At 41.1% G+C, this 24,267-nt stretch overlaps 1 protein-coding gene across 8 annotated transcripts in view; it reads right to left on the bottom strand.

Annotated features, from left to right (window-relative positions):
* The window catches only part of ryk (receptor like tyrosine kinase), a 259,214-nt gene that overhangs the window by 105,533 nt on the left and 129,414 nt on the right, over positions 1 to 24,267 (bottom strand). For all 8 annotated transcript variants that reach the window (XM_048604449.1, XM_048604450.1, XM_048604442.1 and 5 more), the window contains 2 exons: positions 17,549 to 17,635; positions 3,278 to 3,347 (listed from right to left, as the gene is read on the bottom strand). In XM_048604449.1, the coding sequence (XP_048460406.1) occupies positions 3,278 to 3,347; positions 17,549 to 17,635 (157 nt within the window). The remainder of the gene's footprint in view (positions 1 to 3,277; positions 3,348 to 17,548; positions 17,636 to 24,267) is intronic.

The raw sequence follows: 24,267 nt of genomic DNA, 5'->3' as shown, positions 1-24,267 counted from the left end.
CTGTCAATGTTAAAGGCTATAACTGCAATAATCACACTAAAAGGTTTATTCAATTTTCAATCCTTAAACAATGTAGTTATTGCTGGCATTCAATAACTTCCAATAAAAATATTTGAGGATGTTTTTCAAATAATTCATGCAAATAGTGAATTCAAATATCAGATAGTATTTCACATTTAAGTCTTTGCAGTTACTTCACAGATGCTTCACAGAATTACATTAATCACTACATAGTTCACAATTCAAGTAACTCAAAATGTTTGCAGTACCTACATGGACAAGAATCTGGCTTTGTCATATCCGCCCATTTTGAGCCCCTAAGATTTGGCATTCTTTTCAATTAATGGAATGAAACGATGACTGATGATCTACTCCATCAGGTTATCAACCAAAAGTCAAGGACTAACATATACCACATCACCTCAGCTTGCACTTGGCTACAGTCAGGATATGATTACAGGTCATTAATTTATTTGTAAAATGTTATTGTAGCAAACTATTCGCCATATTTCTCTGCAAAACAACCATGACTGCAGCTCAAATGCAACTCATTTGTGATGAAATGCTGTGGAACTTCCATTGACAATCTTTCCTTTTAATTGGCTTTTTCTTTAACTGTCAGTGATGTGTGCTGTGTACTCAACTGCAGGCTCTTGGCTGTCCCTGCCAAATATTTGGAACCCAAGAGGTCAATCTCTTGTGCTGCACTGCAAACATTCATCCAAAAACAGGCAATAAAAATGATGTCGATAGATCCTTTGACAGCTATTTCAGGGTCACAGTACTAATTTTCACTCACCTAATGTGGATGTCAGGCAAACGATATTATCAAAGTAAGGCAGTGGAAGGGTGAGAGAGAAGTAGACTGGAGGGCTATCAGTTTACATGTGGAACCTGATGTTGTGTCTGTGGCTGATGGCACCGAGGGGGAACGTCTAGATGAGAAATAGGAGGAGTGGATAGATCATCGTGCTGTCCTACAGGACGGGAAATAAAGATTTGGCAGATGTTTCTCCATCTACAACTGGATAGATAGTACTGAAAAGTTTCCACCTTCAGCACTATACTGAGTTTTGTACATGCTCCTGGCAGAGAAACTAGAATTAAAAGTCATTTTCAAGATGCATAATGTTGTGCCAGCACATATTAACACAGGACTTCTGCTTCACAATCAAATTAATGTGACAATCTCTCACATTTATTACTTGTATGTAATTTAAACCATCAATAAAAATAACAAATAAAGAATTCTTCTGTCTGGAATTACTTTTATAATGCATTTTGGCTGTGGCCACGCGATAGAAGCCAGTTTTACAAGTGACTGGCACCTTGACAATCAGACAGAAATCTATATGTGAAGAGGAAAAAGATTACACTCTGCAGTGCAGGCTTTCAGAGCTAGTACTAAAAATCAGAATGCTTAGGAATAGAACGACAGGACTTGTTTACTTAGTCCTTTAGGCCTATTCCAAATTTCAATGAGACCACGTCCGATCTGGAAACAAAATCCATAAACTTCTTTTCTCATCACCCCCCACAACCTCTCCAACAGTCCTCAATATTGTTTGATAAACAAAAATATATCAAGCTTTGTTCTAATAACTGATCAAGTATCAACAGTCACTTTCCAAAGAGAGCTTCAATTTCTGTTACTTTTCATGTACACAATTTTGGAGTCTTTCCTAATTTCACTTCTAAAAGGGCAAAATTTAGTTTTTTTTAATGTTCAGCCCATGCCCCTTAATCTTAAACTTCCCAACTGGTGGAAATAATTTACCAACCCCTGTTCTGTTCCCTTCCTTATTTTGCATAGTAGGATTAAATCACCTTTGACTGGTGGAAATACTTAACAGATCTGGCGGCATTGACTGTTGTGACAGAAACAGAATTAAATAGCAGAATTTTCCAGGTCTGCAAGAGACAAGAGACAAAAGGCCTGGACGATGAGGCGGGTAGCTGCTGGATCGGATACTTGATGCCTTCCAACCTCTATTCAAGTAAGTTCTAGGCAGGAATGCCAACAGGCGAATTTCCTGCTCTGACTCCACTCAGGACTCTGATTGTCCAACAACTACAATGCCTGTGATGTCACTGCAGCAATGCTGCAGGATTAGTGTAATGGCTTCATGCTTAATGTTTATTTAGTGTAAGAGCCCAGTGGCCCTGAAATGAATTAGCAAACTATTGACCCACAGGAGCGTTCAGAGAAAGTTCTTGGCTCACAATTCACCACCTCAGTCCCTAGGTAAAGTGGTGAACAACGCAGCAAGGGGAGCAATAAGTGGGGTAGCAAGCGAAAGGCGGCAACAATGAATGCACTGCTTCTGGTTCAGTGCAGTGACGTGATGTGACAACAGTACTGACTTCTTATTCAAGTGTGCTGGTAGGAGGTACACCATGTTATGTATCATCTCAGAATTTGCACCAGTGGTTCAAGATTACATTTCACAATTTGAATCCTGTTTGTGGAAAAAGAAAGACTCATTTCTCCTAATTTTCTAATCATCTCTAATTTTGACCAGCCTGCATTTGGCTTCAGCATAAATTATAAATAATAAAGTTTCCAGTATTAATCTCAGTGGCATTCCACATAACTCCTTGTAACCATTTCTCAGTATTTTATACTTCTGTCAGTTATTTTATTATCATAGGCAGAAAACAACTTGTCCTTGCTTAATCTTAATGTGCCTGAAACACAAACTCAGATCAGTGCCTAATCTGGCACCTTCCTGTTCGAAGGCCACTAGCAATGTTAAAGATTCATTTCTTAAAATGAGTAGTATTTATAATACTAAACAACAGTGAAGAAAGACTTATAAGCAAATATAAAGTGCGGCTAGTGGGTGTAATAAAAATAATTAATACCTTCCCAGTTTATGTAAAGAAAAATACTTCATCAGTAAACATCCTGTCACAAATTACACAGTACATAGCCCTTCTACACAGTACAAAGCCCACAGTACAATTCCCTCTTAGGTAACCTCCTAAAAACAAAAAACAAAAAACATAGAAAAGAAGCTGTGGTAAGCAATTCGGCCCACTAAGACTGCTCTGCCATTCAATATGATCATGGCCGATCCTCTATCCCAATGCCATTCTCCTGCTCTCTCTCTATACCCCATGATACCTTTAACGTCCAGAAATTTATTTCTTTATTAAATATATTCAATGACTTGGCCTCTGCAGCCTGATGTTGTAAAGAATTTCACAGGTTCAAAACCCTTTATATATCTATGAAATGCAGCTTTTCTACCATCTATTCTAATACCAGGTTTACCTGTGATGGAGTCCACGCAGTTTGCAGCTTTCTGTCAACATCATAGTCACTTGTACTTCTGAAGCATGGTCTGTAAAGAAAAAGAAACAAAAGTGAAGTGCACTCTTGCACTTAGGCTTAACATTGTTACCACTCTTATATTAAAGAAAAAGTAAAAATACTGGACTATTAAAAGGCCTTTGTCCTGGGGAAGCAGGAACCAGCAAGTATGCTTCAAGCAGTTAATCTGAGGCATGTAGAGAAGTCATAAGGCATCAGGGAATCACAGAAATGATTGTTTAGACCATTCAGAGAGAACAGCACAGAAGGTTGATGACTCCTGTTACCCTGCTGAAAGAAGCCAAACAATTAAAAATGGTTGCTGAACATCAAATACTTCAACCTCAGAATTAACTAACAAATATTCAAAACTCTGTACTGAAATACACTGAAGGATCGATATATTCAATTATAATGGCATTTTTAAAAAATAACATCTGATGTTGTGCGCACAATTTAGGTCTCCATATCTAAGATACTTGTTGTGGAGACTATACACAGAAAAGTCACTAGGGTTAGTTTCTGGCGTGAGAGAGCTCTTTTATGATGAGAAAGTGAATAAATGGGCCTATATTTTCTGAAATTTCAAATCAGAGGTGATCACATTGAAACATAAAAGGTTCAAGATTCTAAAGGGGCTTGACAGAGTAGACACAGAAGGTACTTTCTTGGTTACATAATGTAGAATATAGCACTGCTTCAAAATAAGGAGCGAATCATTTAAGACTGAGATGAGAAGCAATTTCTTTACTCGGATGGCTCATTATGGCTGCACTGGTTCTCTGGATCAGCATCTTGACTCCCTAACATGCCCCTGCCCTTTTCTCATAATTCTGTAAATAATCCTATACATTATTTAAATAAGCAACTAATGCCTTCTTGAATACCTCAACTGAACCTGCCAACGCCATAATTCCTGGTCATGCAATCAAGTCCCTAACTCCCTCACGAAGGACAATTTTCTTGTCATACTTTCTTCTTCTGAGAATCACCTCTCCTTCCCAATTTTTTTTTTTTGAGAGTAGGAACAGTTTCTCTTCACCTGCTTTGACTTTGCAAACTTGCATCATATTTCTTCTTAGCTGCATTCTCTTCATGGAGTTCAGTCCTATTTTCTCCAAACTATCCTTACACAGAGTTACAGAGTTCTTGAAATCTCACAATATTTTTGCCTCAGCTGTGAATTCCACAGGCTCACTGCTATCGAGGGAAAGAAATTTCTTCTCATCTTAGTCCTAAAAGGTTTGTTCCCTTATTCTTAAACTGTAGAAAATTATTCAAATAGCGAATGACTCAGAGCTCAGACTGGCAGAGGGATCTGCGTATCCTAGTATTTGAATCACGAAAGGTCAGTTAGTATGCAGGAAGAAGCAACTAATTAAAAAATTAAATAGAATGTTTTTGTCTTTTGAAGGAAATTGAAAACAAACATAGGGACGATATACTTCAGCTCTACAGAGCACTGGTGAGACAACATCTGGAATACTGTGTACAGAATTCGTCACCTTATTTAAGGAAACATGTAAATGTGTTGGAAGCAGATCAAAACATGAGACAAACACCTGGAATGAGTGAGTTGTCTTATGAGGGAAAGGTTGCAAAGGTTAGGTTTGTAACGATTGCAGCTCAGAGGAGGAGGGTATGACTTGAGTGAATCATGCAAGATCCTGACGGGTCTTTAAAGGGTGCATGCAGAAAGGATGTTTCCTTAAGAGATTCTAAAATTGTAGACATTGCTTAAAATAAGGCTTTGCCCATTTGAAACAGATGTTGAGAAATTCCCTCCCAGTCACTCATAAGTCTTTAGAAGATTTTGTTTTAAAAGGCAGTGGCAGCAGAACCTTTGAAAATTTTCAAGGCAAAGGTGGATAGGTTCTTGCTATGCAAAGGGCTGGAAGGTTATTGGGGAGCGTAAATGTGGACTAATCAGATCATCTAGAATCTGAAAGAGTCATACAGCACAGAAACAGACCCTTCAAACCAACCAGTCCATGCCAACCATAATCCCGAACTAAATTCGTCCCACCTGCCTGCTCCTGGCCCATATTCCTCCAAACATTTCTTATTGATGTACTTATCTAAATCTCTTTCAGACATTGTAGCTGTACCCACATCCACCACTTCCTCTGGAAGTTCATTCCACACATGATTCACCCTTTGCTGAAAAAAAATTGCTCCTCATGTCTTTTTTAAATCTTTCTCCTGTCTCCTTAAAATGTGTCCCCCTAGTCCTGAAATTCCCCATCCTAAAGGAAAGAAAATGACCATTAACTCTCATTGTTTTATAAACTTCTATAAGGTCGCCTCTCAACTTGCTATGCTCCGAAAAAAGTCCCAGTCTATCCAGCCCTTCTTTATGACTCAAACTTTCCGTGCCTGGCAACATCCTGGAAAATCTCTTCTGAATCCTCTCCAGCTTAATAATACCCTTCCTAAAACTGGGCGACCAGAACCGGATACAGTATTCCAGAAGAGACCTCATCAGTACCCTCTTTGACCTCAACATGACTTCCCAACCCCTATACTGAAAGGTCTGAGCAATGAAGGCAAGCGTGCCAAATGCCTTTTTAACCACTCTGTCTGTATGTGACACAAACTTCAAAGAATTATGTATCTGAACACCTAGTCCCTCTGTTCTACATCACCACCTGCAAACTTACTCATCCAAATCAGTTATATGAAATGACAAACAAAAGAGGACTCAGGACTGACCCCTTTGAAACACCACTGGTGACAGGCCTCCAGTCCAAAAAGCAACCCACCACCACCACACTCTGTCTCCCGCTATTAAGCCAAATATGTATCTAATTGGCAAGCTTACCCTGAATCCCAGGTAACCTAACTTTACTAGTTAGTCTACCATGCTGAACCTTGTTTATTTGAACTTCAGTAAAGCCTCAATAATGTTTACTGCTCGGTCTTCTTTCCTTTAAACTTCTCCCCTCTCACTTTAAGCCTATGCCCCTATTACCCAACATTTCCATCCTGGAAAAAAGACTTTGGCTATCCACCCTATCGATGCCTCTCATAATTTCATATAATTGCACCCTTTCCAAAGACTCCACATCCTTCTGGTGACCAGAAATGCACAATACTCCAAATGTGGCCTAAGTGAAAGTTTGATACAGCTGTAACATGACTTGTCAACTTTTATGCTCAGTGCCCCAAACATGGAAGGCAAGCATGTTGTATGCTTTCTTCACTATCTTATTAACTTGTGTTGACACTTTCAGATAGCTACGGTCTTACACCTGAACATCCCTCTGTATATCAACACTCCCAAGGGTAATGCCATTTACTGCACACTTTCCTCTTGCATTTGACCTCCCAAAATGCATCACCTCACACTTGCCCAGATTAAACTCCATCGGCCAATTTTTCCGGCCAACTTTCAAAACGGTATATACCCTGCTGCATCCTTTGATAATCTACCTGACTATCCAAAACTCTACAAATTTCATGCCGCCTGCAAACTTACTAAGCAATCCACCTTCATTTTCTTCCAAATTATTTGTGTATATATTGTGATGATACCGTGCCTTTAAGAGATGTGCTCTATCCTGTTTCCCTTGCAGAGCGGTGTTGTCACAGTACTGCCGATAATGCAGTTCTGACAAGCAGTTTGTAAAAAGCTTTGAATTCTCCCTGGGTGTGTTTTTTAAAGGAAGACAAAAGATCCATGAGTGGCTGGGGTCAGGCTCTCACAGACCGAAAAGGACTTCAGCTTTGCTTTCAATACGTGGAGTACGTTTTTGCTAGCTGTGCAGCTGAATGTTTTTAATTATTCACTCATAGGATGAAGATGTTACTGGCTAGGCGAACATTTTATGCCCATCCCAGAAGCCCAGATAAGATGGCAGTTTCCTTCCCTGAAGAAAATTAGACCATAAGACCGTAAGGCATAGGAGCAGAAATTAGGCCATTCAATCACGGCTAATAAGTTTGTCAACCCCATTCTCCCACCTTCTACATGCAACCTTTGATCCCCTTAAAAATCAGGGACCTATCTATCTCTGTCTTTAATATATTCAATGACCTGACATCCACAGTCTTCTGTGGCAATGAATTCCACAGATCCACCACTCTCTGGCTGAAGAAGCTTCTCCTCATCTCCGTTCTAAAGGATTTTGCCTTTACTCTAAGGCTGCGCCCTCAGTCCTAGTCTCTCCTGCTAATGGAAACATCTTCTCAACATCCATTCTATGCAGGCCTTTCAGTGTTCTGTAGGTTTAGATCCTATTAGATCCCCCCTCATCCTTCAAAACTCCATCGAGTAATGACCTAGAATCCTCAAATATTCCGCATATGTTAAGCCTTTCATTGCTGAAATCATTCTTGTGAACCTCCTCTGGACCCACTCCAGGGCCAGTACATCCTTCCTGAGATATGGGGCCCATATCTGGTCTGACCACAGTCTTCTAAAGCTTCAGAGGTACATCCCTGCTTTTATATTCTAGTCCTCTTGAAATTAATTCCAACATTGCATTTGCCTTCCTATCAATCAACTCAACCTGCTAGTTAACCTTAAGAAAATCTGGAGTAGGACTCCCAAGTCCCTTTTCACTTCAGATTTCTGAACCTTCTCGCCATTTAGAAAATAGTCTATGCCTCAATACGTCCCATTGAAGTGCATGACCTCACACTTTCCCAAGTTGTATTCCATCTGCCACTACTTTGCCCACTCTAACCTGTCTAAATCCTTATGCAGTCTCCTTGCCTCCTCAATACTACCTGTCCCTCTACCTATCTTTGTAGCATCTGCAAACTTAGCCAGAATGTCCTCATTCCTTCAGCTAGATGTATAAAGTGAAAAGTTGTAGTCCTAACGCTGGCCTTTGCGGAACACCACTGGTCACCAGCTACCATGCTAAGAAGGAACCTTTTATCCCCAATCTCTGCCTTCTGCCAGACAGCCAAACTTCTAGCCAAGCTAGTAGCTTGCCTCTAACATCATGCGCTCTTATCTTACTCAGCAACCTCATGTGTGGCACCTTGTCAAAGGTCTTCTGGAAATCCAAGTAGATAACATCCATTGGCTCTACTTTGTCTAACCTAATCGTTATCTCCTCAAAGAATTCTAACTGATTTGTCAGACATGACCTCCCCTTGATGAAGCCATGATGACTTTGCCCTATTTTAACATGCACTTCCAAGTATTCAGAAATCTCATCCTTCCCAATGGACTAAGATCTTTCCAACGACTGAGATTGTAATTTCCCGTCTTTTCCCTTACTCCCTTTTTAATCAGTGGGTTATATTAGCGATTTTCCAGTCCTCTGGGGCTCTCCGACTCCAGTGATTCCTGAAAGATCACCACTAAAGCCTCTACTCTATCTTCAGCAATCTCCTTCAGAACTCTGGGGCGTAATCCATCTGGTCCAGGTGATTTATATATGTTCATACCTTTCAGTTTTTCTAGCACCTTCTCCCGGGCAATGGCCACCATACCTCTACTCCCCTGATTTCTCTTGAATTTTTGGGATGTTACTCTGTGAAGACTGACGTAGAGTACTTGCTCATTTCCTCCATCATTTCTTTGCTCCCCATTACTACTACACGAGTGTCATTTTCCAGCGGCTGAATGTCCACTTTTGCCTCTCATTTGGCCTTTATATATCTAAAGAAACTCTTGCAATCTCCTTTTATATTTCTGGCTAGCCCCTTACCCTCATATTTAATCTTCTCCATCCTTATTGCATTTTCAGTTGTTTTCTGTTGGTCTTTGTAGGCTTCCCATTGCCTTTCAACATATTATATACTTTCCCTTTTGTTTTTATGCTGTACCAGATTTGCCTTGTCAGCCACAGTTGTCTCATCTTCCGTTTACTATGCTTTTTTTTGCTAGGGATGAATTTTTGCTGCCTTCCGAATTACTCCCAGAAACCTGTCACTGCAGAGCAAATTCTATCATATTATGGTCACTGCCTCCTAAGAGTTTCTTCACTTCAATCTCCCTTTTCAAGTCTGCCTCATTGCACAACACTAAATCCAATACTGCTGTTCCCAGTGGGTTCCACCACAAGCTACTACAAAAAGCCATCTCAGAGACATTCCACAAATTCATTTTCTTGCGATCCAATACCAACCTGATTTTCCCAGTCCACCTGCATATCGAAATCCCCTACGATCAATGTAACCTTGCCTTTCTTACATGCCTTTTCTATTTCCTGATGTATCTTGTGCTCTACATCCTGACCACTGTTTGCAGGCCTGTACATTACTCCAGTTATGGTTTTTTTTTTTTAACCTTTACGGTTCCTCAACTCCACCCACACAGATTCTACATCATCTGACCCTAAATCGTTTCTTGCTATTGATATAATTTTATTTCTTACTAATAAGGCAACCCCACCCCTGCCGCCCACCTGCCAGTCTTTTCGATAAGATGTATATCCTTGAATATTTAGCTCCCAGTCCTGATCCCCTTGCAGCCACGTCTCGGTGATGCCCACCACATCATACCTGCCAATTTCGATGTGCGTCACAAGCTCATTTCCTTATTTCACAGACTGTGTTCATTCAGGTTCAATACCTTCTGTCCTATATTTACCATCCCTCTTCTCATTGTCGTCCCTTTATCTGGTGTGCTTCAAGTTAGTTTCCTAACTCTTTCCAAACACACTGTTCTATATTGTGTTCTGGGGATTTTAATAACCTCTCCCGAGTTCTCTTTTCTTTCAATTTTTTTTCATATATTTCCGATGTAGTTGAATTCACCCCTACAGATGTTAACCTGTTGCTTTGTTTCCCATTGGCCATTACACTCGGAGTTTTACCCTTCCCTTCCTCCCAACAGAACTTTCTAGTTTGAAGTCCTGTTGACCATCTTATTTACCCTTTTCACTGGAACACTGGTCCCAGCTCAGTTCAGGAGGAGACTGACCCAATGGTACATTACTGAAACCAGATGGGTTTTTCCAACAAATCGACAATGGATTCATGATCATCATTAGACTCTTAATTCCATTCATAATTCCATCCAAACTCTTAATTGAATTCAAATTCCACTACCTGCCATGGCGGGATTCGAACCTGGGTCTCTGGATTAACAGTCCAGCGATAATACCATTAGGTCACTGTCTCCCCATTTGAGTTCTCTGCTACTAGAGTGAAGTCTGAGATGGAGAGACTTCCTCTTAAAAATCAAAAGGGTCAGGTTACTAGACCGGAGAGAGACAGCATGTGAGAATAATAACTATGTTGCTAAATTGCCATTGCCAAGGATATATTTATGGGATGCTCCTTATATTGGTACAGTTAAATAATACATTACCTTGTTAAGTATTTCAAATAGAATAAAGTTAAGCCAATTCTTCTTTTTGTTGTATTTCAACTATGTTGTAAGAATAAAATGTAGTTTGATTAAAGATTAGCGCTGGACCAATTGAATCATATCTGATACACAGCACGTTATACTTACTTTCAAAATATACATACAAGTTAGTGTCCAGGCTATCTCCACTATAGTTTTTGGAGGGGCCAAGTCTAGTCAACAACAATATAATACAAACAACAGAGGCCCCAGCACTGATCCTTGTAGAACACCACTGGTCACAGAACTCCAGCCAGAAAAACAATCTTACACAACTACCACTGTCTTCTATAACCAAGCCAATTTTGTTCCAGTTTGCCAACCCACTACAGATGCCATGTGACTTAATCTTCTGGACCAGCCTACCCTGAGGCCCCTTCTCAAATGCTTCAGTGAAGTCCATGTTGATAACATCCCATTGTCTCATCAATCATCTTGGTTACTTCCTTCAAACACTCAAGTGTCATACATCACAGAAAAGGCTGTTTGGCCCATCAAGTCTATACCAACAATACCTACCACTAATCCCAATTTCCTGCACTTGTCCCATATATTTGAACGTTATGATATTTCCAGTGCTCAACCAAATATTTTTTAAAGGAAGCAAGGTTTCAGCCTCCACTACCTTCCCATCGCATTCCATTTTCCCACCACCTTCTTGAGTGAAAAAGTTTTTAATCAAATCCCATCTGAATCTTCAGCCCCCTTGCTCTAAAACTATGCCCCCTCATGATTGACCCTTCAACCAAGGGGAACTGCAGCTCTCTATTTAGCCTGTCCATACCCCTCAATCTTATACTCCTCAATCATGTCCCCCCCCCACCTCAATATTCTCAGCTCTTAAGAAAACAATCTAAATCTACCTTGTCTTTCCTTATAACTCAATTTTTCCATCCCAGGCAACATCCTGATGAACCTCCACTGTATGCCCTCTAGTGCTATCACATCCTTCCTGCAGTGAGGTGACCAGAATTACACACAGAACCACTGCTGTGGCCTGACCAGGGATCTGTAAATAATTACTCCAAGATCCCTCGTTTCTCTGAGCTACCCAGCATCCTGACATTCAGTAAATACTCCCTCATCTTGTTTCTTCTGCTAAAGTGTATCACCTCACATTTATCAGGGTTAAATACCATTTGCCATTGCTCTGCCATTCTGAGAAACCCATCTATATCCTCCTGTAACCTACAAACATCATCTTCACTATTAACCACTCTACCAAACTTGGTGCCGTCTGCAAATTTGCTTATTATTCCCCACACATTATCATCTATATCATTTATGTATATAACATACAGTAAGGGTCACAGTACCAATTGACTACTGGTCTCACAAACAGCCTGCTACCACCCCCACCTTGTGACCTATTACTAAGCCAATTTCTGATCCATCTCATAAGTTTCACTGAATTTCATGTGCTCTAAATTTTTCCATCTGTCTCCTACATCGTACCTTGTCAAAAGCTTTGCTAAAATCCATTTAAACTACATTAACTGAACTTCTCTCATCCATACACTTGATCACATTTTCAAATAGTTCTAACAAATTTGTTAGGCATGACGCCACTCTGACAAAGCCATGCTGACTATCCCTAATTAACCTATGCTTTTCCAAGTGTACATTAATTCCTTTTTTCAGAATTTTCTCCAATACTTTCCCTATCTCAGTCAAGTTTGTGAGGCAAGATCTCCTTCACACAAAGCCATGCTGACTATCTCTAATAAGTCAATTCTTTTCCAAATGAGAGTAAACCCTGTCCCTAAGAATCTTCTCCAATAATTTCCCTAGCACTGATGTAAGGCTTACTGTATAATTTGGGGAACAACGAAGGCTACTTGCTAATCTTCTGGAACCTCGACAGTGGCTGAAGAAGACACAAAGATCGCTGTCAAGGCCCCAGCATCTCCTCCTTGACTCCTTCAGTATCCTGGGATGGATCACATCAGGCCCTGGGGACTTACCTACCTTCACACTTTGAGTCACCCAACGTCGCCTCCTTCTTAATATCAACAATGCCCCAGAATATCAACATACCCCTCCCTAATTTTATCATCATCCATGTGCTTCTCCTTGGTGAATACCGATGCAAAGTTTACATTAAAGACCTCACTCACTTCCTCTGGCTCCATGCTTAAATTCCTTCCATTGTCCATAGGTGAACTACCATTTTCCTAGTTACTGTCTTACTCCTAATGTATGTATAAAATGCCTTGGTATTGTCTTTAATTCTACTTGCCAAGAACATTTCCTGTCCCCTCTTGGCAGAGGATAACTTAACAAAAAACAGGGGAGGAGAACATGAAATTTGACAGTGAGCTAGCTAGTACAATAAAAGAAAATTGCCAGTTTTTTTTAAGATATATGAACAGTAAGAGAGAGGCAAGAGTGGACAGTGGACCGCTGGAAAAGGAGGCTGAAGATGAAGTAATGGGGAACAAAGAAATGACAGAGGAACTAAATAGGTACTCTGTATCTGTTTTTACAGTGGGAGACACCAGCAGCATACCAAAACATCAAAAAGGTTAGGGGGCAGAGGTAAGTGCAATGGTCATCACGAAGGAAAAGGCGTTGGGGAAGCTGAAAGGTCTGTAAGTGGATAAAACTCCTGGACCAGATAGACTAAACGCCAGAGTTCTGAAGAAGATTGTAAAGGCATTGATGATCTTTCAAGGATCAGTGGAGTCAGGCGAGGGTCGCTAAGGACTGGAATATGGCTCATATACAACCCCAGTATAAGGAGGGAGGGAGGTGGAAGACAGCAACTATAGGCTGATTAGCCTGACCTCAGTCGTTAGTAAGAATTCAGAGTTCATTATTAAGGATGAGATTGCAGAATACTTGGAAATGCATGGAGAAATCCATGGTGAAAATAGGGCTGAATTAGCATGGCTTTGTCAAGGGGAGGTCAAGCCTGACAAGTCAATTAGAAATTTTTGAGGAGGTACTGAACAATTTAGACAGATGGGAGCAAAAGGACATAATGTATTTGGATATCCAGAAGGCCTGACAAAGTAATGCACAGGAGACTGCTAAATAACATAACAGCCCAGGGCGTTAGGGGCAAGATATTAGCATGGATACAGATTTGGCTGACTGGCAGAAGCCAGAGAGTAGGAGTAAGGGGTCTTTTTCAGGATGGCAGCTGGTGACTAGTGAAGTTCCGCAGGGGCTCCATGTTGGGACCACAACTATTCATGCTTTACATTAACAATCTGGAAGAAGGAACTGGGGGCATTTATGCTAATTTTGCAGATAACAAAAAAATAAGTGGAGGGAAAGTCAGTGTGAGGAAGCGGGGAGGCTACACAAGGAATTGGACAGGCTAGAAGAGCGGGCAGATGAAATACAATGTGGGAAGGTGTGAGGTTATGCAATTTGGTAGGAAGACTGGAGGGGTAGACTAAACAGGAAAAGACCTCGGAAATCTGAAGCACAAAGAGTCACGGGAGGCCTAGTTCAGCAGTCTCTTAACATGCAGGTTCAGTTGGCAGTTAGGAAGACAAATGCAATGTTTGCATTCATTTCAAAAGGACTAGAATACAAGAGCAAAGATGTACTGCTGAGTCCGTATAATGTTCTTGTCAGACTGCATTTGGAACATTGAGAGCAGTTTTGGGCCTCGTATCGAAGGATGGATGTGCTGGTTTTGGAGAGGTTCCAGAGGAGCTTTTCAAGAAAAATTATGGGGATGAAGAACTGGTCATATGAGGAGCGGTTGAGAACTCTGGGTATGTACTTGATTGAGTGCAAAAAGGTGAGGGGTGATCTGATTGAAATTTATAGAATACCGAGAGGCCTAGAAACACTGGACGTGGAGATGTTTCTACTAGTCAGAGAAACCATGATCTAAGGGCAGAACCTCTGAGTGAATGCTCAACCCTTTAGAATTGAGAGGAGGATGAATTTCTTCAGCTCGAGGGTGATTAATTTGTGGAACTCATTGCCGCAGAGGACTAAGTCATTTACGTATTAAGACAGAGATAGGTTCTTGACTGGCATGGGGATCAATGCTTACAGACAAAAGGCAGGAGAATGGGGTTGAGAGATATGGTAGTCATGATTGTATGGTGAAGCAGACTTGATTAGCCGAATGGCTAAATTCTGCTCCTATATCGTATGATTTTCTAGCCCTCCTAATTTTTTGTTTAGGTTCTTTGCTTGCTTCATACTGAAGGGTATTGTTCAATTTCAGATTCCTAAACCTTATGCATGCTTCCTTTTTCCTTTTTGAGTAACTTTTCAATATTTCTTGTAATCGCTTTAATCTTGCCATCCTTATCTTTCATCCTCACAGGGACAAAGTTGGTCCTGAAATCTGATCAACGGGCCTTTAAAAGGCTCCCATGTCAAATGTGGATCAACCCTCAAACAGCCACTCCAACAGCATTTAAGATAATGGCTTGTAGTAGAGAAAATAAGCCAAGGATAATCACTGCACACCAATATGATTCAGACTGAACAGTTTTTGCAGACAAAAGCAGCCCTTGGTGGTGTCTTTTTTGGTGAAAACCTAACCCAGGTTACTGAAAATACTTGGCCCAGATAGAGTGCATCCATGCTTGCTATAGGGTGAATATACCAGAAGAGGTACCAAATATAAGAAATTCAGGTGGATAAGCAATCGTGTCACAGAACTGGTGATCAGTTAATGATTCCTGTTTGAAACAGAACAAATTGAGTGTTCTATACAGCAGTTAGCTTAATATTCCAAAGTGTGATGGACAAACATAATTAATATAAAACAAAGAACTGTAGATGCTGGAGATCCTCAGACAAAAACAAAGCACTCGTCTGAGTCTGGGTAGGATGCTTTTTGGACTCGATGGGCTGAATGGCTTCTTTCTGTACTGTACAGATTTATGATTTTCATGATTCTATAATACTGAGAAAGAGAACTATGAAATACAGAAAAAGTGTGAATAAAATCGCAGAATATACAGACAATCAATTAATTCATTTCAATTTAATAAGTGTGAGCTGTACATTATATTAAGAATAAGAAGGTCGCATCCTTTAGAAATTAACAGTCTAAACTAGAACAAAGAAATCTGGGACTACAGATACACAAGGACTAGGCGTAGAATTAGACCATTTGGTCACTGAGCCTGCTCTGCCATTCAATGTGGTCATGGCTGAGCTTGGACTTGCTCCTCATATCACTCGATTCCCTAAGACACCAAAAATCTGTCTGAGCCTTAAATAATGTCTAATGAAGGAGCATCTAAAACTCTCTGTGGCAGATAAGTTTCACAACCCTTTCAGTGAAGTAATTTATTCTCATTTCAGTTCTGAAATGATCAACCTCTTATCCTGAATCTATCTCCCCTGTGTTTTTGATTCCCAAGCCAGGGGAAACAATTTTATGTTAAGCTTGTCAAACCCCTTCAGAATGTCAAGTTTCAATAATATTGTCGGTCATCCTTCTAAACTCCGGAGCATAGCTTTCCAATTTAGTGTCTTGTTATAGGACAACCTCTCATCTGAGAAATTAATTTAGCAAACATTCACCTTAATTCTTCAAATACAAGTATACAAAGTAACGTTTCAGGTCTAGTGACCATTTCTCAGGACTGATGGTAGCTAGGAAAAAGTTGTTTTTATGCAGATGATAGGGTGGGGGAAGGAATAAGGAGTAAGCGATAAGTGGAGAGAGAACTGCTGGACAGACAAAGGAGAGGAAAACAATCAACCTAGGAGAATGAATAGCTACAAATGGGAATAACTAATGGCTATCAAGGGGTGGTGTGTTATAGTAGACCATGTGATAACATAGCCTGGTGTGTGAGGATTGGGGTAAGGATATTGGAGAAGGTGCCTCACGCCCTGAAATATTTGAACTCGATATCGAGTCCAGAAGACTGAAGAGTTTCCAAGTGGAAAATGAGGTGCTGTTCTTCCAGCTTATGCTGAGCTTCACTGGAGCACAGCAGCAAGCCTGAGACAGAAATGTTGGCCAGGGGACATGGTGGTGTATTGAAATAGCAGGCAACTGGAAGTTTAAGGTCTTTTTTGTGGACAGAACTTAGGTGTTCAGTGAAGCAGTTGCCCAGTCTACCCTTTGTTTTTCAGACAGTTGTTTTAACTTTGTGCAAAAATAATGTTTTACTGAATTCTGCCCGGGTGAAAAGTGCTTTTTGGCACAAGTAACTGTTTAAATGCGCACTAATCTGTGAAAGTCCATGCTACTGTATCATATTTCCCCCTCACCTAAGTCACATATATAGCCTCTGAAAATCAGCCAAATTGGAGTATATCATCTGGTCTGTATATATCTAATCCTGCATTAAACGAGCAGGCTTGGTTTGTTAAAACACCACACAAAGATCTGCAGCTAACTGCATTCTGATCGTGTCACTGTGGCTCTTGTCTTCCTCTGTTCGTCAGTCCTGGGTTATATAGCACAGATATCCTGCTGAACGCCTTGCAATGTCTCACTACAGCTCATTAAATGGATCGGTGATGTTAGTAAAAATCAAAAAAGAGACCACATTGTGAGCAGTGAGTTCAGTGAACTCAGCTGAATGAAGTGCAGGTAAAGAGCTGCTTCACCTGGAACGTGTTTAAACCCTTGGATACGAAGGATGGAGGAAGGAAACGGGCAGATTTACACCTTCTGTGGTTGCAGGGGAAGGTGGATGGGGCTGTGGGGAGGTGTTGGGAGTGAAGGAGGAGTGGACCAGGGTATCCCAGAGGAATAGTCCTTGCAGAAGGCTGACAAAGGAGGGGAGGAGAATATGTGTCTAGTGGTGGTGGAAGCAGCGGTTAATGCAACGGAGAGTGGAAAGTCAGGACAGATAGCAAATACATGACAGGAGGTGAGGGGTGTGGGCGGCATTATTGTAACCCATCAGGAAAGATGGGACAAATTGTCTGCTGCTGTGCTGTACTTCCTATGCAATTCTGTGTGATATGCTTACCTTTTACTGTTTTAATGAAAACATTCTTCTCTTTACTTGGATCTTTTTCATCAACTAAAACCCCATGAAAGATACGGCCAAAGGTACCTGAAACAGAGAAAAATAAAACAATGAATAAAAATGCATACTTCCCAGACAGCTGGTTAATCTCAGTTGTTTTAATTTGCTAGATTTGTGCAAAAATGTTTTACTGAATTCTGCCTGGGGTGAAAAATGCTTTTTGGCATAAGTAACTGTTTAAATGTGCACTAATCTCTGAAAGCCCATTCTACTGTATCATATTTCCCTCTCACTTCAGTCACATACAGCTACTGAAAATGTGAAATTAGAGTATATCTTCTGGTCTTATATATATCTAAACCTACACTAAACAAGCAAACTTGGTTTGTTACAACACCACACACAGGACCTCAGTTTCTGCACTCTGATCGTTGCTCTTGTTTTTCTCTTTTCGTCAATCCTGGGCTCTATAGCCCAGATGTCCTGCTGAATGTTTTGCACTGTCTTGCTGTAGCTCATTAACTGAAACAGTAACGTCATTAAAGGTCAAATAAATAAAAAAGAGCAAAGGAACGTAATGTACTCAACAGACTGAACATAGAATCACAGAATCCCTACAGTGTGGAAGCAGGCCATTTGGCCCATTGGGTTCACACCAACCCTCTGAAGAAGAGCCCATCCAGACCCCTACCCTATAACCTTCATTTCCCATGGCCAACCCACCTAAACTGCACACCTTCGACTGTAGGACGAAACCAGTACATGCGGAGGAAACCCACACAAACACAGGGAGAATGTGTGGAGTTTGCACAGTCACCCGAAAGTGGAACTGAACCCAGATCCCTGGTGCGATGAGGCAGCAGTGCTAACCACTGAGCCACTGTGCTGTCCTAAAGGAGGGATGAATGTATTTCACCGAGTGATTTCATTATTAGCATTGCGAATTAAGAGTGAAAAAGTGAGGTAGAACTGATTTCAATTCACCACATCTGTATGTTGTACTATTTTTAAATAGGTAATTGAAAGCAGCATTATATTAAAAAATGCATAACTTAAAGGATCTGCTATGACAAACCTGCACTGTATTTAAAATGACTGTATGTCAGGGTTGCTGTACATCTTGCACATGAATTCTTACATGCATTATTGGTCACTTGGAGGTTGGATTACACAAATTTGAAAGATTGCTCTGCTACGGAAATTCTTTTTACAAGACCGAATATTATCAGAAGTATATTTGTCAAGTATGAACATATTTCATACGGGATGTGCGTCACTCACTGCAACTGTAGCTCTTCAAGCTGTCACCAAGTTAATGAGCACATTCAGATTTCAGAATTGGAAAATTTTAACAATGTTATCACTGTTAAAGTTTAGCTATTCAGCACCAGCATGCCAGCTATTCTGATATGCATTCATGTTGCTTGACGCCTTTATTTCAGGTTGTTCACCCCAACACTTGTAATGTTTAACATATTGTTACGAAGTTGTGTAGAGTAGTCATGAATTGGAAGGCAAGAAGTTAGAATTTGTTGGTAAAATGATTGTGGGGAAAAGCAGCGCGTGGTCCCTTTAAGAGATTGTGCTTTGTTTGTGCTCTTAATTTACAAGTACTGTACAGAAAGCCCCAACATTGAAGTAAGTGTATCAAAAGGCCTTACCGTTGGCAGGCAAAACAGTAGTTTTGTTTTAGTATTGAGACAACAGCTTTGAATATAGCCAATTAATTTAAACCAAGCATCTAGATACTGAAAACCAATTGAATTTAAAACTGATAGTTTTGACAACCTGAAACCAATCATATTATAAGAAACTGATGTGTCATCAGGGGATGTATAAGATGAGGGTTTTTGAAAACCGGGGCAAGAGCCAACTGTCATCCGAGGGAAAGCAAGACCACCATCTGAGAGATAAGCCCTGTGCTGTCTCAAGAAATTGCTAAGCTCTCTAAGAAAGCACCATCTATCCGAAAAAGGTACCACAGCATGTTAGCTCAAAGTCCTTACCAAAGAAATTACAGAGGAAAACATCCCTAACAGCAGAATTAGCGGAAGAAAGGAGTTTGTGGCAAAACGGAGAAGGCAGAGTGTTCCAGAAGACCTAGTCTGTGCAAATTTGGACAGATTAAGTTTGAATTTATTATTGCCTTTAATTAGGTTTATATAAATGGGATTTATGTTTATTTGAGCAGCATTCCAGTAGAATGGGCAGCACAGTGGCTCAGTGGTTAGCACTGCTGCCTCACAGCACCAGAGACCCGGATTCGATTTCACCCTCGGGCGACTGTATGGAGTTTGCACATTCTATTTGTGATTTTGTAAATGATTTGGATGAAGGAGTGGAAGGGTGGATTAGCAAGTTTGCGGACGATACAAAGATGGGTCGCGTTGTGGACAGTGCGGACGGCTGTTCTAGATTACAAAGGGACATTGTTAGAATGCAGAGCTGGGCTGAGAAGTGGCAGATGGAGCTTAACCCTGACAAGTGTCAGGTGATTCATTTTGGAAGGACAAACTTGAAAGCAGAATACAGGGTTAACGGAAAGATTCTTGGCAGTGTGGACGAGCAGAGGGATCTTGGGGTTCATGTCCAGAGTTCCCTGAAAGCTGCCACCCAGGTGGATAGCGTTGTTAAGAAGGCGTATGGTGTGTTAGCTTTCATTAATAGAGGGATTGAGTTCAAGAGCTGTGAAGTTATGCTCCAGCTATACAAAAGCCTGGTTTGGCCACATCTGGAGTATGGTGTCCAGTTCTGGTCACCTCATTACAGGAAAGATGTGGAGGCGTTGGAAAAGGTGCAGAGGAGATTTACCAGGATGTTGCCTGGAATGGAGGGAAGGTCTTACGAGGAAAGGTTGAGAGCGCTAGGTCTTTTCTCTTTAGAACGACGAAGGATGAGTGGTGACTTGACAGAGGTGTACAAAATGATCAGAGGTACAGATAGAGTAGACAGCCAGAGACTTTTTCCTAGCGTGGAGATAGCTATTACGATGGGGCATATTTTTAAAGTGAGTGGAGGTAGATACAGGGGAGACGTCAGAGGTAGGTTCTTTACTCAGAGAATGGTAGGGGCGTGGAATGCATTGCCGGAGAGGGTAGTGGAGTCGGCCTCATTAGGGGCATTTAAGCGGCTATTAGATAGGCATATGGGTGATAGTATAAGATGGGGGTGGAGGTTAGATAGACCTTAGGATTAGGGTAAAAGTTCGGCACAACATCCTGGGCTGAAGGGCCTGTACTTTGCTGTACTGTTCTATGTTCTATTCTCCCCCTGTTTGTGTGGGTTTCCTCTGGGTGCTCCGGTTTCCTCCCACAGTCCAAAGATGTGCAGGCTAGGTGGATTGGCCATGCTAAATTGCCCGTAGTGTTCAGGGATGTGTAGATTAGGTGGATTATAGGGGGTTGGGTCTGGGTCTGGGCAGGATGCCCGGAGGGTCGGTGTGGACTTGTTGGGCCGAAGGGCATGTTTCCACACTGCAGGGATTCTATGATGCTATGAATTTAGGCCAGTTTGGGAGTAGTTAGTAGTCTAGAGGGGGAAATTATTCGGTTTGTTAGTATTTCTGTTAATTTGTTCATGGTTAGGGTTAAATAAATAATTCTTTTTTCTTTATTCATTCATGGGATGTGAACGTCACTAGCTATGCAGCATTTATTGCCCATCCTTAATTGCCCAGAGGGCAGTTAAGAGTCAACTATGTTGCTGTGGGCCTGGAGTCACATGTAGGCCAGACCTGATAAGGCTGGCAGTTTCTTTCCCTAAAGGACATTAGTGAACCAGACTGGTTTTTCCAACAATAGACAATGGATTCATGGTCATCATTAGATTCTTAATTCTAGATATTTACTGAATTCAAATTCCAACATCTGCCGTAGTAGGATTCAAACCCCGGTCCCCAGAACGTTGTCTGGTTCTCTGGATTAACAGTCCAGCGATAATACCATTAGGCCATCACCTCCCCGCTAAATTGTTACTATCAAGTGGATATCAGGGATTTTCTGTCATTTAACCACTGTTTTAACAGCTTTTAAAGATGAGGTGAGCTTTTCTGGGTGTTTTGGGTTTAATTATTAGAAGGGAACCTCTATTCCTCACTATAATAGATTGGGGCACGTGCTTTGGTTTATCTATCAGAGAGGTTCGGCTTTCCCCTTCTCCATAACAGTTTGGGTCCTCGCCTGGGATCTGAATGTTCGTGTATGGAATCTGTACAGATTTGGACAGATTTAAATAGACTTGGGGATTAGTGTCCTAGATCTTTAAATAGAACTTAGAGATTTTTTTTTATTTTGGTTACTTGTGGTTGGTTACATTAAAAGTGAGGGAAATGGCTCTTAACATTATGAAAGAGGTTCTGCGGTTTGAAGATACTTCCCAAATTTGCCAAGACAATTAATTGGCTAAATTCAAACTTTTCTCAATACCAAAACAAAACTGCTGTCTTGCCTGCCAACTGTAAGGCCTTTTGGTTATACTTGTTTCAATTTTGGGGCTCTCTGTACAGTACTTGTAAACTTTCAAGCACAAACAATGCACAATCTCTTAAAGGGGCCACACACTGCTTTTCCCCACTATCGATTTACCAGCAAATTCTAAATTCCGGCCTTCTAATTCATGACTACTGTACACAGTTTCATAACAATATCACTAGAAATATATAGTCATAAAGCTTTTAGAAAATAAAACCCAATCACTCTTTTCAGCTTACCTCATCTTCAAACTGAAATCAAAACTGCACATTCATACTGTTTACCAAAATCTCAGAGGGTGTTATTATGTTCCTTAAAAGTCTAGTTTATAATCCTACAACAGTAAATTTTTACTTACAAGTTTCTAGCAAAACAATGTTCGGTGCATACTACTGAAAAAGTCAAGTCTGAAAAGCCAGCAACATTATATAGAACATAGAACAGTACAGCACAGTACAGGCCCTTCGGCCCACAATGTTGTGCCGAACTTTTACCCTAAACCTAAGGTCTATCTAACCTCCACCCCATTATGCTGTGTGCCATCTCAATCTCAAACATCACAAAGCCCTTTCCATCCAATTAATTAATTTTGCTACAAAACCCTTTTGTCACTTCCTAAATTTATATCTTACTAGGCACCTCAACATCTCTGATCTGTTTCACTGGAATAACCAATACTGGTCAAGCAGAAATTTCCAACTACTGAAGAGGTACTCATTACAGCTGACACTGTGCTCCATTAATATATATCCAAACGGCATTGGAACTGAGTTACCTGCTCAACAGGCAACTGGAAGCTCAGGCTCTTTTTTGAGGACAAAATCTAAGTGTTCTGTGAAGCAGTGACCAAATTTACATTTCGTTCCCCCAATGTAGAGGAGACCACATTGTGAGCAGTGAATGCAGTAGACTAGATTGTCTTAGGTGCACGTAAAGCACTGCTTCACATGAAAGGTATGTTTGGGGCCTAGGATACAAAGGAAGGAGGAAGTAAACGAACAGGTGTTACAGCTTCTGCAGTTGCAGAGGAAGGTGCCATGGGGCTGTGGGGAGGTGTTGGGAGTGAGGGAAGAGTGGATCAGGGCATCCTGGAGGGAATGCTGACAAACGGCCGAACAGGAAAACATGGTGGTGGCATTTTGCTGGAAGTGGTGGAAATTGTGACTAATGCTCCTCTGGATGCGAGTGCTGGTGGGATGGTAGGTAATTCAAGGGGGTCCTTATCACAGTTGCAGGAAAGAAGAGAGGGGGTGAAGGCTGAAGTGCAGGATGATGAGTCAGACCCAGCAGAGGGCCCTGTCAACAGCGGTGCTGAGGAATCCTTGGTTGAGAAAGAAGGTAGACATTTCGTAGGCTCCCTTGTCAAAGTTGGCATCATCAGACGGAAGACCTGAGAGAATGGAATATGGTCTTTACAGGAAGCAGGGTGTGAGGATGTACAGTCAAGGTGGGTTTGTAGAGGAGTGCAAAAATTGGCAAGTCATATTCAGCTGGAAAGAACTGCAGTTAGGCCACATTTGAAATACTGTACACAGTTCTGGCTGCAACATTCCAAGAATAATATGGAGGCTTTGCAGAGGGTACAGAGGGTTTACCAGGATGTAGCCTGGTTTAGAGAATATTAACTATGAGAAGAGATTGTGAAAACAAACCAAGTTTGCCCTTCAGTATTGAAGGATGAGGGGTGACCCGATAGAAGTTTACAAGATAAAAAGAGATATGGATAGAGTGAATAGTCACAGAGTCTTTTTCCCCAAGGTGGAAATGTCAATTACTAGGGAACACCAGCTTAAGATAAAAAGGGGGAAATTTTAAAGGAGATGCGACAGGCAGTATTTTTTGACACAGAGGGTGGCAGTGTCTGGAATGCACTGCCAAAAGAGGTGGTAGAAGCAGATAAAATAGCAACATTTAAGAAGGGTCTAGGCCCAAAACATCAGCTTTCCTGCTCCTCTGATGCTGCTTGGCCTGCTGTGTTCATCCAGCTCTACACCTTGTTATCTCAGATTCTCCAGCATCTGCAGTTCCTACTATCTCTGAAACATTTAAAAGGCATTTTGACAAATACATAAATAGGGAATAGAGGGTTTCGGATCATGTAAAGGCAAAAGGATTTTAGTTTAGAAAGGTTGTTTCAGAGATAGTACGAACTGCAGATGCTGGAGAATCTGAGACAACAAGGTGTAGAGCTGGATGAACACAGTAGGCCAAGCAGCATCAGAGGAGCAGGAAGGCTGACGTTTCGGACCT

The sequence above is a fragment of the Rhincodon typus genome, chromosome 13 (genome assembly GCF_021869965.1).
Source record: "Rhincodon typus isolate 14 chromosome 13, sRhiTyp1.1, whole genome shotgun sequence".
In the NCBI taxonomy this organism is placed as follows: Eukaryota; Metazoa; Chordata; class Chondrichthyes; order Orectolobiformes; family Rhincodontidae; genus Rhincodon; species Rhincodon typus.
This window is presented reverse-complemented; position numbering and strand designations above follow the sequence as displayed.